The following is an 18,104-nucleotide window of genomic DNA, read 5'->3' as shown; positions in this document are numbered from 1 at the left end:
CTTATGGAATTCATGGAGATTCTGTGACGGGTTTCCTCAAGGGTTCTAACTTCCTTGGATTCGATGGTGGCATTTGTGGGTTCACTCTCCTTAAGGTTTTTCTTAGCAATCCAAGGTTTTTCTTAACAATTAAGGAAGAAAACCCTCTTTGGATGTGTTCTTGGACAACTCAATCTCTGTGTTCTATCTTCATGGGTTTGGGATGTGAATCGACCCATGGGCCTCCTTGAATTCTATCAGCTTGGATCCTCATGAAGGAGTGAAATGAACTTATTTAAGGTCTGAATTTGATTTTGATTTGAGACTTCTGGTAGTTTAGATCGCTTGGGTTCGATTTCTTCCTTAATGTTGAAGGCCATTTTAGACTGCGTGTTACCACTTGCGGCAACAAAATGGTGATACACAAAAGCCTGGCTCCATCCTGCTCTCTTAATTGTCCTGTTCCATAGGAAAATCCCCATCTGCATTAGTACTTCGACGAATTCTTGAAGACCTCCATTGGCAGATGGCTCCAATCTGCTGATCTTCAGCACCTTCAATCTTCAAACTTAAATGCACAACTGTTCTTTTTTTTTTTTTTTGCGGAGGGGGGTTGGGGGAGTGGGGAATCGGATCTGTCGCTTTTCAGGTGTTGATGGTTGTTTTTCTCTGAAATTGGATTTGTCAGTTTTTGCCAGCAAACTCATTGTAGAGTTCACAAGTCTGGTCTTTAAGAATAAAAGACACGGAAACGATGAGAAATAAGCTTTAGTTCAAATGTTGTTCTATGGTCAAAAGAGTCTTTTTCATTTCTAAACTAACAGTAGGCTTTAGGAGTACATTAGATATTTTAGGAAAATTAAGGTGGTATATCATATAAAATTTAAAAATAGGGGTGATAAAAGATAATTTTCTATTAAAGAAATATTAGGTCTAAAGGAAACTTAGTTTACTTGAATTGCGTTATAACTTGATCCCTTTGAACATAGAGATAGAAATGCATCTTAAGCTCCCATGTGGCAAATTTTGATGACTTTCATGAAAGGGGAAAAAAAATTCAAAATTTTAGCTGAAAATGCATTCCCATCTTTTTATGGATAAACACAAAATTACAAATCACCCTTACCTTTATGTGGTAAATTTTAATTTAAAAGTTTTTTTTTTTTTTTAGTAAATTTTTGGCTAACAAAAAATTGATGGGTATATTTTTTTAAACTATCTAAAAGAATCAAAGAAGGAATATTCCCTCCTCTTCTTACCTAAATCGAAAACATAACAAAAAATAAGGTTTTAGGGTCCGTAGAAGAAAAGGGCTTAGCAGCGGCTAATACCAATTGCCACCAGAAAAAAAAAGTACTCATGTGAACAAAACTCTTATGCCGATTGCCGGTCCATATTGATTAGGTTTCTATGTCTATCACGGTCAATCTAATATTAATAACTAAAACTAGGAGTGTCAATCCTGAGCCCGCACCGGTAGGCCCGACCGAGCAAGACTCGCTTAAAGCCTGACCTGAATTGGCTAATTTAATAAATGTGTCGAGCTTAAGCCCGGCCTGTTTATTAAACGGGCGTTTACGGTGTAGGCTACTAGCCTGTCACGTGCTCGACCGACTCGACTCACTTAAGAAGTCCGCTAGAACCAACTCATTTAGCCCGATCGACCCGACCCAGTTTAAAACTGTCTAAATACTTATTTTATCACGAATAATACAAAATATGAGTAAAGACTATATATCACTAAATGGTAAATTCGTGTGAAAAAAACCCTAAAGGCCTAAAGAACGTCTAAAGTCACTAAACTCATCCCTTGAATCACCGCTGTTAGCCACTGCCCTCTTCCCTCTAGTCACTGCTGCCCGCTTCACTCTTCCTCAAATTTTCACATGCTCTTCCTCAACCTCAGGTCGGCAGATCCTCAAGCTCTCATCGACTCATCGTCTTCTTCATCCTCAACCTCAAGATCAAAGAACTTATGATGTGGTCTTAAATCTTAATCTCTCAAGCTCTCATCTTCCTCCTCTGGTTTTTTTTTTTTTTTACTGGGTTAGTCTTGAAGCTCAGGTTGGTGGAAGTGACGCTGATGATGCTTGATTGTGTCATTGCCTATATGATATATTCAGGCAATGCTTCAGCTGTTTTATTTGTATATTCTTGATTTCATTGTTCTCGACTTGAATGGATCTTTAATTTAACAACTTTTTCTATTGCAACTTTCCCAGATGTCTATGATAGATTCTATTCCTCTGCTTGTACATGAGTTTTATTATGAGTTTCTTTAGAGATAATGATCCACTGGATGTGTGTGCCTTAGGCGTGAAGCCTTCTCTTTATCTTATTTATTGTGCTAATTGACTTTAGGAGCAGAAGAAAGATGGTGGATGCTTCAATCCTTAAAAACTGTTGTTTAAGCCTTTTGCTTGTGGGATAATTTGATCAAGTGGGTTAATTATGGCATTAAAACAGTGTAAATTAATTAAAAAACAAGATTATATCAGCCCTTTTGACAGTATGGAAAGGAATAATCTTATGATTAGAAGGGCATTTAATCCACTTAAAAAAGGATTTTAGGTTAAAGCCCATTTAGAATTAGGTAGATCCGTAGTCCATTTAAGGCCCGTTTAAGATAGTTCGATGAAACCCTAACATCGACCGGTCCGATTACAAATCGTATCATACCCCCCAAACCTTGGCCCGTCTAAGTAAACGGACATTCATTGTGCAAGGGTTTCAAACCGCCAGACCCGATTAGACCCGTCGAGACCGGCCCGGCCTGACTGATTAACACTCTACCTAAAACCGTGCTTTTGGACTTCATAACATTAGAATCATGGTTTAAGTTCACAATATCGAGAATGGTATCGGCTATACCAATTCGGATCGCCCTGAATCAGTGAAAACATATGATTAACTTTCTCTATTTGTTTCCGGATGTGAACTTCATGGTTTTGAAAGGATTGGCTTGTGCAAAAAAACAAAGGAAAGGCTTTCCGAATAGCCTGAAGGAAACATTTGCGTATACTCTCTCATGAACTTCTACTTCCGAAGACCATAATACAGTTCTAGAAGCAATAGAATGCAGCCAATGGCCCAGATTACTGGTTCATACGAAACACCACTCCACCCCACGCCACCTCCTCACTCCTGACCTCATTATATAGGAGATAGGATTCATTGCTTGTACGATCATCAGGTCGCATGAATAAGCATCAAACACATGTCCTTCGTTCTACTATTATAAGAATAAAAAAGAATATATTTGAAAACAAAAAGGATAAATATTGGAAATGGCTTGTATGACCAGAGGTGATCACACAAGCAGCTGATACATTTTCATTATACAATGGCCCAAAACCATTGTTCGATTAATTGAATTATGGATACCAATAATTCACCAAATCCAATTACTCTTACAAAAATTTAAAACACCACGTATAATTTGAATCCACATCCTCTACAGTAGCCAACAGTGAGATATGGTGAGTATCGGACAGTTGAGAATATTTCGACACACACCCTAGCCCCAAGGGGCTCTCAACCACCCGACGCTCACTACACCAGTATAATTTTCACACCGCACAATTCACAACCGAATGATTGCATCAAACCAAACCAACTTTTTGAACCATGCCAATGGCCCAGATTAGTGGTTCATACGAAATACCACTCCACCCCACCCCACCCCACCCCTCCCCTCCCCTCCCCTCCCCTCCTTACCCCATTATACAGGAGATAGGATCCGTTGCCCGTATGATCACTTGATCGTACGAGTCAACATCCAATCCGTTGCCCGTATGATCACTTGATCGTACGAGTCAACATCCAACACCTGTCCTTCCTTCTGCCATTACAATGTTAGAAAGTGATATATTTGAAAACAAAAAGGACAAATGTTGGATAATGACTCGTATGACCAGATGATCGTACAAACAACTGATTCATTTTCATTATACAATGGCCCAAAACCATTGTTTGGTTAATTGAATTATGGATACCAATAATTCACCAAATCCAATTACTCTTACAAAAATTTAAATCACCACGTACAATTCGAATTCACATCCTCTACAGCAGCCAACGGTGAGATATGGTGAGTATTGGGCAGCTAAGAGTATTTCGACGCATGCCCCAGCCCTAAAGGGCTCTGAGTCACCCGATGCTCACTGCACCGGTGCAGCCGCTGCAGACAATTTTCACACCATAGAATTCACGGTCGAATGATTGCATCAAACGGGACCAACTTTTTGAACCATGAGTAGACCACCTGAAGTCCGACTTTGTGTATCTCCTCTCTATTGGTCCGGTACTTTCCTGTCGCTCTCTTTTCTTTCTTATCACTAGAAATGAATTAATGAAATTGGAAAATGTGTATTGAGTAGTTGTAAATTGTAAGAAGCAAAATATCAAATTAATCAAGAAAAACCCAGTTGATTGTTTTCCTCCATCATCACGGTCTCCTTGATTTCCTGAATCATCTTCAACACCTGCCACATCGTAGGTCTCTGCTCCGGCGACGTCTGCCTACATGTCGCAGCGACCTCAGTCAGCATACCCAGGCGGTTCTCTTCCCCACCGTCTTCGTCTCTCATCGTCCTCACCCACATATGAAGCTCCGTCGGCATCAAAAAGGGATGTTGCGACGGAGGTTTCCCTGTGAGAAGCTCCACCAAGAGAACACCAAAGGCATAGACATCCGATTTCGGGGTGGCCCGGCGGGTGGACTTACGGGTCTCTGGGGCTTGGTATCCGGTGGAGTTGACGACGTCGTCGTCACTGACCGGAGTATCTGCAAGTACGGCGAGGCAATAATCGGTGAGGCAAGCCTCAAAGTCCGAGCCGAGGAGGATGTTGGAGGATTTGAGGTTGCCGTGGACCAGCCTAGACGCTTGGTGTATGTATGCCAGCCCCTGTGCGACGTCCTCTGCTATCTTCAAGCACGATGTCCAATGCAGCGGCTTCGCTCTCGTTGATCTCGAACCTGCTCCCGAAAGAATAAAAAAGAAAACCCAGAAAACCAGAGAAATCTGAGCAATGCTTCCGATTGATCCTATGGCTAGATTCACGCCAAACAAATTAAAAAATGTTGACGAGGATTCCAATACCATAAACTATTCCCGCCTGTTCAAACGTATCGTTTTCTGTAATGGAATCACTTTTTTTTAAAAGAAATTTGAATATTTTTTTTTCGAATTAAGAATTATGCCCAGAAACGAGGCGGGAGTGGGACAATGGCGGATCGGAAGCGAGTGGAATCGCTCAAGTCGGCGGAAGCAAGCGAGTCACCTGTGTAACTACGTTGGAGACAGAGGGAGCTTACCGTGGATGAGGGAGAAGACGCTGCCATTGGGGTGGAAATCATAGATGAGAAGTCTCTCTTCCTTGGCTTGGAAATACGCTCGGAGAGAGACCAAGTTGGGGTGGCGGAGACCGCCGACCGATTCCATGTGCCGCTCGAACATCTCCCTGCTTGTAATCGCAGTCTTCGCAGCGTCCAATCGCTTAACACTCACAATCAGATGGTTATCGAGCACGGCCTTGTAAGTTGTTCCGATGGTTCCTCTCCCAAGCATTTCGGCCGAAGCCCTCATCAGCTGCTCCAGAGAGTATGCATGTGGCTCCCCTGGACAGAACACTAAGCTCCCGCTCTTCGCTATTTGCATCCCCTGCATTTTCTTCACCTTCGCCTCCAGCTCGTTCTCTTTTTCTAACCGGATTACCGCAGCTGCGTCGGCTGTAGCAGCGTCGTCCAATGCCATCCTCGGTGTCGCCACCTTCTGCTTCGTCCGCTTCCTTACCGCCACCACGAAACAAATCAGAGACCCAACCAGAAATAAGACCCCAATGGAGAACCCAACTACCATAGTCGATCGCTTGTGCTCCTCTCGGGACGGCGGTGGCAGAACGAGCCCTTGTAGCTGTTCGTTCTCCCCAAGAGCCGTGGGTGCCGGCGCCCGTTCTGTTGGCCTGAAAAAGGGCAGAAGAGGATGGCATTCCTTGCGCACAATCTCGCCGCAGAGCCCTGGGTTACCCGAAAAAAAGGCGCTGTAGAAGCGCAAGAGCGTGACGGTGACGGGGATAGCACCGGTGAGGTTGTTAGAAGAGACATTGAAGATTTGGAGGGAAGATTGATTGAGTGGAGGGATGGATCCGTTGAACCTATTGCTGTCTAGCCGGAGATAGTAGAGCCTGTCGAGAGCTGTCAAGCCGAAGGGAAGAGCACCCACGAAGTTATTTGAGGAGAGATCGATGGTTCGGAGACGGTGGAGAGAGAGAATGGAAGGAGGGAAGGAGCCGGAGAAGGAGTTGTGATCAAGAAAGAGGGTCCTGAGACTGGCGAGGTTGGAGAGATCAGGGACGGGACCGGAGAGGGAATTATTCTCAAGGCTGAGCACTCTAAGCTGATCGAGACGAGTCAAGGTGTTGGGGGCCAAGGAACCAGAAAGACCGAAGCCTTGGAGGTGGAGACGGACCACTCTACCTTGGATACATTTAACGCCAGGCCATTGGCAGTGATTGATGATGCGTTTAGAGAAGAAGAAAGGGAGCTTGTTTTCCAAATCAGCCTCGGATTTGAAGGCCAGGAGGGCTTGAGCATCAGATGGTAGTTCTGATTTCACCGAAGTCGAAATTAACGCCATAGCAGCAGCAGGAACTAAGATGGAAAGCAGAGGTAGTAGAAGAACACACCTGAAGGACGGGGAACAGTGGGAAGTAATCCTCATCCTCTCAACTCTCTCTCTCTCTCTCTCTCTCTCTGGTCGGCAGCAGAAACCATCTACGGTATATTCATCAATGATTCCGTGCTCAGAGCTTCAGGAGAGTGAGCTCAGAGTTGAGCTTCGTGGGGAATGAAGAGTGAAGGGAGATGGATAATGTGGACAAGGAGCTGTCAGGACTGCAACGTCAGGTATCACATGAAGGGTGAGACCGTGAGAGTGAAAACGGTGAACGAGAATTTTCATATGATAAAAGTTGAATTTTCACGTGATAAGAGTTGGATTGGTCTACCAAAACAGAAAAAGTTGGGTTTGAGGATTTGGTTGCTGGTGGCATGGTTTCAAGCATGTTTTAAGTATCGGTATTTTATCGTTTTAATCGTGTCAGTATCGGTTGAGATTAATTCTTAATTCTTGATCGATTTAGATTGGTTATTCATTTAATTTTAAGAGTAAAATATTAAGAAAATGTATTTCTTTTTTTAAATTAAGAGTAAAATTGAACGATATTCACCGACCTATATGATCTGAATCAATATTTGATATAGCCAAAATAACCTCTCGGTGGGGGCAATGACACGTGTCACTGCTGGGACAGGTGTCCTCCGCCAGATGAAGGTTCCAAGAAACCACTCACACTCGGGCACGCTCAATCACCGAGGCACGCCCGCAGAATCACGCGGGATCACGTCGTCTGCATGAGGGGAATATTCCCCCAGAAGGTTGGACGTGTTCTAGTAGGACTCTAAGAGGGAAGAAGGGGAAAGAAAAACCCTAAGGCCGAAAAGCTATATAAGAAGGCACGGAAGAAATGGGAAGGTAAGCTCTGATACCCTCACCATTACTCCCTTATTGAACTGTGCGGCCGACCCTGACTTGAGCGTCGGAGGACTAACCCCGGACAAAGTTCCGGGCCTCCGTCGTCTGTGTTTGTGTAGGTTCAACTAGCGGGGTTTTTTGGCAGCAACAGATTGGCGCCGTCTGTGGGAACGACGGTAATGGTGGGAAGAACCTACAACCGAAGAAGGACGAGAGCGACGTCCAACGTAGACATGGGGGAAGAACCTTCAGGGGAGCTTCCTCCCTCGGCGGAGACTGGATGAGAAAGGGGTCATGATGACCGGGAAGTGTCCGTCAGATACCAGCGGTCGGCTGGATATTCAGTACGGGAAGGCAGCGACCATCAGCCTCCCGCGGCCTAGGAGTACGTGACAAGGCAGCAGTTCGAAGACCTCCAGAACAAATATAACCGGATGGCAGAGACTATGAGGGAGGTCTCCAAAGCTGTCTCCCATAAGACCGGCGGAGCACCCCCAGGGACTCACGTCCAGTTCGAGAGGGCTCGAGAAGAAGACCGAAGCAGTACGGGATCGACGAGGGCCGGCCGCGATCCTCGAAACCGAGCAAGGGAGAGTCCCGCGCCCCGAAGTAGGACGCGACGCGCCGCCAGAGACCCGCATGGGGGTCAGCACCAAGGAGACAAGCAGAGATCCGAGGACTCGGGATTAAAGAGGATGATCTTGGACCTGAAGGACGAGATCAGAAAGGTGGCAGAAAACCAGACAGGGAACCGCGAGCCTGACCTCACCAATGATACGGCCTTAGCTGACGAGGTCATGAGGGACCCGCTCCTGGTCGATTTCCGCCTGCCCAAGTACGACACCTATGACGGGTCGGGGGATCCCGTCGATCACTTGGAAGGCTTTAAGGTCGCCATGCAATTCCATCGCGTCTCGGAAAATATTATGTGTCGGGCCCTCCCATTGACGTTCAGGGGGGCGGCGAGGCTGTGGTATAACCGACTACCGACGAAGTCGATCCACAGCTTCAGCGACCTGAGCTACTTCTTCGTGAAGGGGTTCTCTAGTAGCCAGCCCCTCCAGAAGACTACGTTGAACCTAACCAACGTCAAACAGCAAGAAGGGGAATCGCTGCGGAATTACATGAAGCGATTCCAACAAGAAAAGATCACAATCAGGGGCCTAGACCCGAAGGAGGAGTTCACGGCCCTGCTAGGTGGCGTCAAGGACAAGGAATTGAAGAGGTCCCTGGCGAAGCATACGCCTAGAGATCTGACCGAGCTGAGGGCGCGATGCGATAAGTACATCCAGATGGAAGAAACCCTCCAGGAAGATGAAGAAGTCGAAAGGAAGGCGGCGAGGAAGAGGCCCTTAAGGGTTGATGATAAACCCATCGAAGAAGGAAAAAGACGAAAGTCCGAGCACAGTCGGGCCCCCAGTCCACCGAGGAAGTTTGAGAGGTATGCACCCCTGAACCGAAGGCGAACAGAGGTGTTAATGCAGATAAAAGATTCTCCAGATGCCAGGGCCATGAAGTGGCCAGGAAAGATGGGGCGACATCCTGAAAGACGCAATGTGGATAGATACTGCCACTTCCACAGAGACCACGGCCATGACACCGAAGACTGTTGGCATCTCAAGGGGGAGATAGAAGGAATGATCAGAAGGGGATACTTAGGCAGATTTGTAGACCGGGAGAAAGAGCTGGCTCCAGAAGGCACTGGCCGGAGAGATAACCGTCGGAGAGATGGTGCAGGTCGGTATGAAAGAGGGGGGCTCGCCCGCAGAAGAAATCAAGAACAGCGGAGAAACCAGACACCAGAGGGAGATGGACGCCGGCCTCGAGAGGAGAACAAGAGCCCAACAAGAGTTATAGCAACCATCTGTGGAGGCCCGGCCGCAGGAGAGAGTTCGGTCTCTGCCAGGAAGGCGAAGGCCTACGCGAGGAGCGTACATGTGGCAGAATGGTCGAACAAGAAGGCAAAGACGGGGACGGTCATCTCCTTCTCAGACGATGATCTGGAAGGGGTACAGACCCCGCATGATGATGCCTTGGTCATCGCCATGACTATAGGAGATTGCAAAGTAAAAAGGATCTTAGTGGATAACGGCAGCTCAGCTGATATCCTGTTCCTCGAAGCTTTCCGGAAGATGGGCCTCGACGAAGGAAAGTTAAAAAAGGTCGAACACCTGCTGCAAGGATTCTCTGGCACCCCGGTGAAGGTGGAAGGGTCGATAGAGCTGCCGGTTCGAGCTGGCACCGGAGATCGCCAGGCGACGGTGATGATCAACTTCCTGGTAGTAAGCATTACATCAGCGTACAATGCCATACTAGGAAGAGTCGGGTTGAATCTGTTAAAGGCCATCGTCTCCACCCCCCATCTCAAAATGAAGTTCCCAACTAAGAATGGCATCGGGGAGTGTCAGGGTGATCAGGAGACGTCCCGAAGATGTTACGCCACTACCCTCTGGGGAAAAGAAAAGGCGGGTGAGACGCTCCCAATAGAGGATCTACGTGATGTTACGCCACCGGCCGAAGACTTGGTGCAAGTTGAAGCTGAAGAGGGAGACGACACCCGGCAATTCCAGATTGGGGCTACCATGCCAAGGCCGCAACAAGAAAGACTCATCTCATTCCTGCGGAGCAACGCTGACGTATTCGCTTGGTCGGCATCGGATATGCCCGGGATCGACCGAGAAGTAATAGAACATCACCTGAATGTTAGCCCCATGAAGAAGCCGGTGCAGCAGAGGAAAAGGACGTTCGCCCCAGAAAGACAGAAGAAGATAAACGAGGAAGTAGAAAAGTTACTGAAGGCCCGGTTCATCCGAGAGATCCAGTACCCGGAGTGGATATCTAACGTGGTGATGGTCCCGAAGGCAAACGGGAAGTGGAGGATCTGCATCGACTTCACTGACCTGAATAAGGCCTGCCCCAAGGATGCATACCCCCTGCCAAAGATAGACCTGCTCATCGACGCGACGGCGGGATACGAGACGCTGAGTTTCATGGATGCATACTCAGGGTACAACCAAATCAAAATGGCCGAGGCTGATGTACCGAAAACATCCTTCATAACTGAAGGAGGGTTGTACTGCTATGAGGTCATGCCTTTCGAACTAAAGAATGCGGGAGCCACCTATCAGAGGTTGGTGAACAAAGTTTTTAAAGGGCTGATTGGCAAGACCATGGAAGTGTACGTGGATGACATGCTCGTGAAAAGCCTGAAGGCGGAAAGACACATCCAAGACTTGGAAGAGGCGTTCCAAGTGCTACGACGGTACGGCATGAAGCTGAACCCAGCAAAATGTGCCTTCGGAGTAGCCTCGGGGAAGTTCCTTGGCTTCATCGTTTCGGAGAGGGGAATCGAAGCCAACCCAGTCAAAATACAAGCCATTCGGGACATGAGGTCACCCCAGAACGTGAAGCAAGTCCAGGAGCTGACGGGTCGGGTAGCTGCCCTCGGAAGATTTATGTCTCGGTCTGCTGATAGATGCCTTCCTTTCTTCAAGGCGCTGAAAGGGGCTAAAAGGTTCGAGTGGACGGAGGAGTGCGAAAGATCTTTCGAGCAATTGAAGGAGTACTTGGCCGCACCCCCACTGCTGACAAAGCCGAACACCGGAGATGTCCTACAGCTGTACCTTGCTGTATCGACGGTTGCTGTAAGCGCCGTACTGACGAAAGAGGAAGGAAAGCAACAACGGCCAATATACTACATCAGCCGAACCCTTTTAGATGCCGAGACAAGATACCGAAAGGCGGAGAAAGTGGCGTACGCCCTCGTGATGGCGGCAAGAAAGCTGAGGCCATATTTTCAGTCACATACGGTATGCGTACTCACCGACCAGCCTCTGAAGAAAATACTGCAACGGCCAGATATGTCCGGTCGTCTAGTAAATTGGGCCATAGAGCTAGGAGAGTTCGACATCCAGTACAAGCCGAGAACCGCAATTAAAGCACAGGCCCTCGCAGACTTCATAGCGGAGACGACGATTCCCGATGACCCGCAGGAATCTGCCGAGGGACGAGCAGATGAGGCTTGGACACTGTATGTGGATGGGGCTTCCAACAGCGATGGAAGTGGCGCTGGAATTGTGTTGGTAAGCCCCGAAGGCTTCAAAGTAGAGTGCGCCCTACGGTTCAACTTCGACGCCTCCAACAACGAAGCGGAGTACGAAGCGATAATAGCCGGAATTAATCTGGCTCGGGCTTTGATGGTGAAGGAACTAGTAGTGAATAGCGACTCCCAACTCGTGGTGCGACAAGTGAATGGCGAATACGAGGCCAAAGAGCAGAGGATGGCCGAATACTTGAACACGGTGCGAGAAAGGTCAGCGGTTTTCAAGGAATTTGAGGTAAAGCAGGTGTCACGAGAAGAGAATGCTAGCGCAGACGCACTGTCGCAGCTGGCCACTTCCGACTTCGCGGAACTTGGGCGAGCGGTGTATTTCGAAGTACTACCACAGCCAAGCATCGAGAAACCCCACGAGGTGTTACCCGTAGGTGAAAACGGCCGAAGCTGGATGGACGCCATAATGGAATACCTCAAGGAGGGGAAGCTCCCAGAGAACAAGGACGAAGCAAGAAAAATAAGAATGAGGTCGGCACGCTTTTTCCTGAAGGATGACACGCTGTACAAGATAGGGTTTACCTCACCGTACCTCAAGTGCCTGGATTCATCCGACGGCGAGTACGCGCTCCGGGAAGTGCATGAAGGGATATGTGGCCAACACCTTGGAGCCCGGGCCCTGGCTCACAAAGTACTAAGGCAGGGCCTGTACTGGCCGACAATGAGGAAGGACGCGGAAGCACTGGTCAGGAAATGCGTCAAGTGCCAGATGTTCACCCCTGTGCCTAGGCTACATTCCACCGAGCTGTCGTCCTTATCCAGCCCAGTACCGTTCGCCATGTGGGGGATGGACATCTTAGGCCCGTTCCCCTTGGCCACGAGGCAAAGGAAGTTTGTGGTGGTGGCAGTTGACTATTTCACGAAATGGGCGGAAGCCGAAGCCCTAGCAACGATAACAGAAAAGAACATAAGGGACTTCTTCCAGAGGGCGGTGGTATACAGATTTGGAATCCCCCAGGTCGTGGTTACGGATAATGGCACTCAGTTTGCCAATCCAACTTTCGACGCGTTCTGTGAAGCCCTCGGCATCAACCACAGGAAAACCTCCGTCGGGTATCCCTCGACCAATGGGCAAACAGAAGTAACCAACCGTACGTTACTCCAAGGGATAAAAAAGAGGCTAGATGATGCCAAAGGACTATGGGCAGACGAGTTGTACCACATTCTCTGGGCCTACCGCACCACTGAGAGGTTAGCTACCGGAGAAACACCCTTCATGTTAACATACGGCACTGGAGCTGTACTCCCAGTGGAGATAGGGGCTATTACCCATCGGATTCGGTACTACAACGAAGACGAAAATGACGAAGGACTCCGGGCAAATTTGGACCTCTTGGCAGAAACCAGAGAAGCTTCACAGGAGAGGATGGCCGCCTACCAACGGAGGGTCGCCAGGCACTACAACACCAAAGTCCGGAAGAACGAGTTTAGGCAGGGCGACCTTGTCCTCAGAAGGGCGGAAGTGTCGGACCCAAGGCATCAAGGGAAGCTAGACCCAAGCTGGGAAGGTCCCTACAGAGTCTCGAGGGTAATACGACCAGGGTCCTACCACCTAGAGACTACGGGGGGAGTAAGGGTACCCCGATCGTGGAACTCAGATAATCTAAGAAAATTCCACCAGTAGTAAAGTGGCTCTGTTAATTTTTTCCGTCTGTAGTTCTTTGCAATTATTGGTCTTCTGAACCTTTTAAATTGTAATTCATCTTGAAACCCGCAAGATTTAATTCATGAATAAGATGAGAGCTGGTTTACGGCAACTGAGGATCCTCCAGGCTGATTACCTCTAACCCTGAGGAACGGATGACTGAAGGTCCACACCTTGGAGGCTCAATCACCCCTTCGGCTCGAAGTTCGGCCATAGCCGACAGACCTGACCGAAGGGGTAGCATCGAACAGACCCTTCGGCTGAAGCCGATGGTACCTTCGGTGATTCGGTGATTCGGACTATCGGACGGTCGACCTCCGATGAACCCTTCGGCTCGAGCCGAGAGGGAAAACACTTGGTAAAATATTGCTAGTAATAACAGGGTCGGCCTTCGTCTGATTTACTGACGGGTCGACCCTCGGTGAAGACCTAGCAACATAATAGACCCTTCGGCTGGAGCCGAGGGTACAGACGGTGGATTGCTTGGAGATTGACCAATGAAGGGTCGACCTTCGGTGAACCCCTCGACCTTCGGTGAACCCTTCGGCTCGAGCCGAGAGGGAAAACACTTGGTAAAATATTGCAAGTGATAATAGGGTCGGCCTTCGTCGGACATACTAATAGGTCGACCCTCGGCCAAGTCTCGGGGAAATAAGCTTAAAGACAGCTAAGGTTTCGGCCCTCTGCAACTACTTACGAACCAAAGATCATTAAACGACAGTTGGAAAAAGAACGATTGCATTCATATGAAGCCCGAAGGCAAAAGACTACACTAAGGCCCGAAGGCTAGTTACATACGAAACCCGAAGGCAAAAGACTACAAAAAAAGCCCGAAGGCTAGTTACATGACGGGGGGGTAGCCTGCGCTGCGAGCCGAGGCGACCTTAAGGAGCGTCCGTCGGGTTCACGGCCTCGTCTTCGGCGGGGAGTGCCTCCTGGTCCGAACCCCCACGACCAGGGGTCGGAGGGACTTCCCTTTGCAGCTGGATCTCGCCTTCCTTGCTGCCGCCTCCACCGTCGGCGTCGGCAACCTCGGTGGCCGATGGCACCGCCTCCACATCGTCGTCCTCAAAGATGAGGCCGCTGTCTGCAAAGGAAACCCCAGGGTAGTGCCCGAGGACCCAATCTCGGACCTCGGTAGCACCCATCATGTACCCTGGGGCAATGGCGTTCTTGATCTCCTCCTTGAAGGCCTCGGAGGACCGATACTTCTCGACCCCTCGGGCTTCGGCTTCCAGAAGGCGGGCCCTCACTTGCGACTTCAATTCCGAGAGCTTCCGTTCGCACTCTCGGCGCTCGAGGGCTAGGTCGCACTCCAGGTGCTCCACCTTCTCGAGGAGGGTGGAGCGCTCGTTGTCTAGGGAGACCTTCTCCCTCTCGCTAGCTTCAAGCTCCCGACACATGGCCTCGGCTCGGAGGGCCAGCTGACCCATCTGGTTCTGAGCCTGCACAGAGCACCGAAGGTCAGAATAAAAAATATACATATATAGTACAAGTATCAAAGAGGCAGGAAGACCGAAGGAGAAGGAGGACCGAAGCTTACCCCCGCCATGAAGATGCAGCCGAGGTGATCAGTGCCGCCGTCCCTTGCTTCTGGGCTTCGGTGGCGTCTCGGGGAAGACTCCCCTTCGTCACCAACTCTCTGGCAACCCGTCCGACGGCAAGAGTGTCGTCTTCCTTCACCGACCATTGTGGGATGAACCCCACCTCGGCCCTCGACGACGGGACCTTCGGGCCTCGGGAGGCAGTGGCGGGTGAAGGGTCTTGAGCCAGACCGTCCCTGGGAGCAGCAAGGGCTTGGACAGCCTCGGCAGTCGACCCCTCCACCCTGGGCCTCTTCCTCGGGGTCTCAGAAGACGGACCCGCCTTTTCCTTCCTCTTGGACTTCGGCGGCTGGGGGGCGTCACGGGCCCTGGCTTCCTTTATCTTTGCTTGTCTTGCGGCGGCGGCGGCCTTAGCCTCCGCTCTGGTAACTTGCACTGCAAGGAGAAACAAGAGGTATCAGTACGAAAGACCGACACTCGAAGGAAGAAGACGGAGTCTAGCCTAACTCACCCGGGCTAAGCCCGAACTTGAAGAGGATGGCGTCGGACTTGAGGCAGTTGGCCTCGACTGGAGAACAGCCTTCCTGCCGCCTCGCCATCGCCAACGACTCCGCATCTGCCCCGAATAGGGCAGGGGCGGAGTTCACATCCCTAAGGTCCGGGATGTCCCAGACCGTGCCGAAGGGCACCCCCTCGGTCGACTTCACAAAGAAATACTTATCCTTCCATCCATGGATGGAACTCGGGTAACCCTTCAGGAGCCGAAGGTCCTTTCGGGGGCAAAAATAGTACCAGCCCGTAAGTCCCTTGCAGGCCTGAAGAAGAAAACAGTTTATGAAGAGACGAAAGGAGAGAGGCCTCTTGTGCCGAACGAAGAAGATGACGAAGCTTAATGCTTGTCGCCACCCGTTCGGCGTTAGCTGGGTCGGGCTTACCCCGTAGTGCCGGAACACTTTGGTGAAGAAGGGGTGGAGGGGCAGCCGAAGGCCTGCCTTGAAGGCCTCCTTGTACAGGCACAGCTCCTCGGGGTTCCGATAGCTGGCTCGGTCAGAGGGTCTGGGCAGACGGAGCTCGAAAGCATCCGAAAAGCCGAAGGAGGCCCTTAGCTCCTCCAGTTCCGGTTCGTCCATCGTGGAGACGATCTTAAGGGCCTCAACTTCTAAGGGCTCCTGTGTCTGGGCTCGGGCGTCGAGCACCCTCTCCCTGAACTCCTCACCGTTGGAGCCACCCTTGGACCCCGACGGTGTGGCCGCTGACGATGAGTCACGGGAGGAGGGAGAGTCGGTGGAATCCGAGGACATCCCTCGGACTTCCCCAGGACTCCTATACCTACGTCTTGGCCTTGACCTCTCGCGGGACGATGGGCTGTAGCCCGACGAGGAAGACATCACTTACTTGTTGCTAAGCTAAGGAAGAAGAGGACGAGGCTAGAAGGGGATCCGAGGCCGAAGGTGAGCTCTCCAAAGGGAAAAAAGAAAGGTTGCCCCACAAATGGCCCCCCACATTATATAGATGGAAGAATGGCGGTACGACTTCCGAGCATTAATGGCACCGCCACGTCAGGGTACGAAGCCTCGAGATTTGCGCCCGAGCGGACCTAGCAGGCCTAGCAGACGATCTCACCTTCGGTTGGGAGTTCGGCCAAAGCCGAACGGACCTGATCGAGGGTCCATCCTTCGATTGGGAGTTCGGCCAAAGCCGAACGGACCTGACCGAGGGTCCCTCCTTCGGTTGGGAGTTCGGCCAAAGCCGAACGGACCTGACCGAGGGTCCCTCCTTCGGTTGGGAGTTCGGCCAAAGCCGAACGGACCTGACCGAGGGTCCCTCCTTCGGTTGGGAGTTCGGCCAAAGCCGAACAGACTTGACCGAGGCCCCCCCCTCGGCAGGGGGCTCGGCAAAACCGAGCGGTGCTGACCGAAGGTCCCACCTTCGACAGGGGGCTCAGTAAAGCCGATCCGAAGCGGCCAAAGGTCTTTCTCTCGATCGACCCCAAAGCCTTGGTCACTGGTAATGCCAAGACCGAGGGAACAATTCAACCTCAGAAGATGGTTACTCCCACAGGAAGAAGCTCCTAGTGGAAGTAAGGGGGCTCCTGATATAGCCAAAATAACCTCTCGGTGGGGGGCAATGACACGTGTCACTACTGGGACATGTGTCCTCCACCAGACGAAGGTTCCAAGAAACCACTCACACTCGAGCACGCTCAATCATCGAGGCACGCCCGCAGAATCACGCGAGATCACGTCGCCTGCATGAGGGGAATATTCCCCCAAAAGGTTGGACGTATTCTAGTAGGACTCTAAGAGGGAAGAAGAAAAAAAAACCCTAAGGCCGAAGAGCTATATAAGAAGGCACGGAAGAAAGGGGAAGGTAAGCTCTGAGACCCTCACCATTACTCCCTTATTGAACTGTGCGGCCGACCCTGACTTGAGCGTCGGAGGACTAACCCCGGACAAAGTTCCGGGCCTCCGTCGTCTGTGTTTGTGTAGGTTGGACTAGCGGGGTTTTTGGCAGCAACACATTGAAATGACCAATTTTAAGAGAAGATCAAAAGGATGGATAGATGAATCAAAAGTGAAAAAATAGAAGAAAAGAGACAGTCTGCTTACATTGATACTTGAGCTTGGAAGGTCGAATGTTGAGAAGATCTCCCCCACTCATGCCTAAAATCAACAGCTTTTACCATACAAGAATTTGAATTACGGGTAAGGTTCTTATTGTAAGTCATTTCCCTTTCTGTTCCCCTCTGATTTTCTTTGCTTTTTTCAGAGTCCCGATGACCAGTCTTCTAACATTGGATTGAAAATCTGCAAATTATTATTAGTGACGTGAGAAATGAAAGCATAAGAAAATGTGTGAACTTGTACCCAACCCAAAAAAAATATTTCTCACTGATATAAATCACTAAATCATCCTAGATTTACGTCTACACTTAACAGATGCCATATATGAGAGGTCTAAGCATACGAAGATACATGCAACAAGTTAATGACAATAATGAGAAGGAGGTATAATGGCAGCACAAATGGTGACATAACACTGATGATTGGAAGAACTGACGCTTCTTCTTAATGAAGAGCTGGCTGCTAATGACTGAAATTTCAAAATGTTAATAAAGTTTCATGCGAAATGAAAAAAAAAAAAGATGGATCAATATCAACTATAACCCCTGGAATACAATCAGTGGACACAGGTTAGTTAAAATTGAGTACAAAGATGTTCTCTACTATGGTAAAAGTTACTGAGCTAGCTAGAACAATTTTGTGATTTACTCACTGGAATAAATAAAT

The 18,104-nt window shown here is 49.4% G+C and overlaps 1 protein-coding gene and 1 pseudogene across 1 annotated transcript; one reads left to right on the top strand and one right to left on the bottom strand.

Moving 5' to 3' along the window:
* Positions 1-4,327: 4,327 nt before the first annotated feature.
* Positions 4,328-6,880, bottom strand: LOC122080089 (probable inactive receptor kinase At5g67200). The gene is made up of 2 exons (XM_042646965.1): positions 5,297-6,880; positions 4,328-4,957 (listed from the first exon to the last, which is right to left on the bottom strand). The coding sequence occupies exons 1-2, from the start codon at positions 6,699-6,701 to the stop codon at positions 4,392-4,394; spliced, it is 1,971 nt and encodes a 656-aa protein (XP_042502899.1). The 5' UTR covers positions 6,702-6,880; the 3' UTR covers positions 4,328-4,391.
* LOC122078101 overlaps positions 6,845-18,104 on the top strand; it is a 13,850-nt pseudogene continuing 2,590 nt past the window's right edge.

Source organism: Macadamia integrifolia, chromosome 5 (assembly GCF_013358625.1).
Source record: "Macadamia integrifolia cultivar HAES 741 chromosome 5, SCU_Mint_v3, whole genome shotgun sequence".
Lineage (NCBI taxonomy): Eukaryota > Viridiplantae > Streptophyta > Magnoliopsida > Proteales > Proteaceae > Macadamia > Macadamia integrifolia.
The sequence above is the reverse complement of the archived record's forward strand: the minus strand, read 5'-3'. Positions and strand labels throughout refer to the sequence as shown.

Excerpts from the sequence above, each read along its gene's own strand:
- LOC122080089 (XM_042646965.1), bottom strand. The coding sequence starts at position 6,701 with ATGAGGATTACTTCCCACTGTTCCCCGTCCTTCAGGTGTGTTCTTCTA. Across the intron at positions 4,958-5,296 it reads CGTCTTCTCCCTCATCCACG|GTTCGAGATCAACGAGAGCG; the intron begins GTAAGCTCCCTC and ends TTTCGGGAGCAG.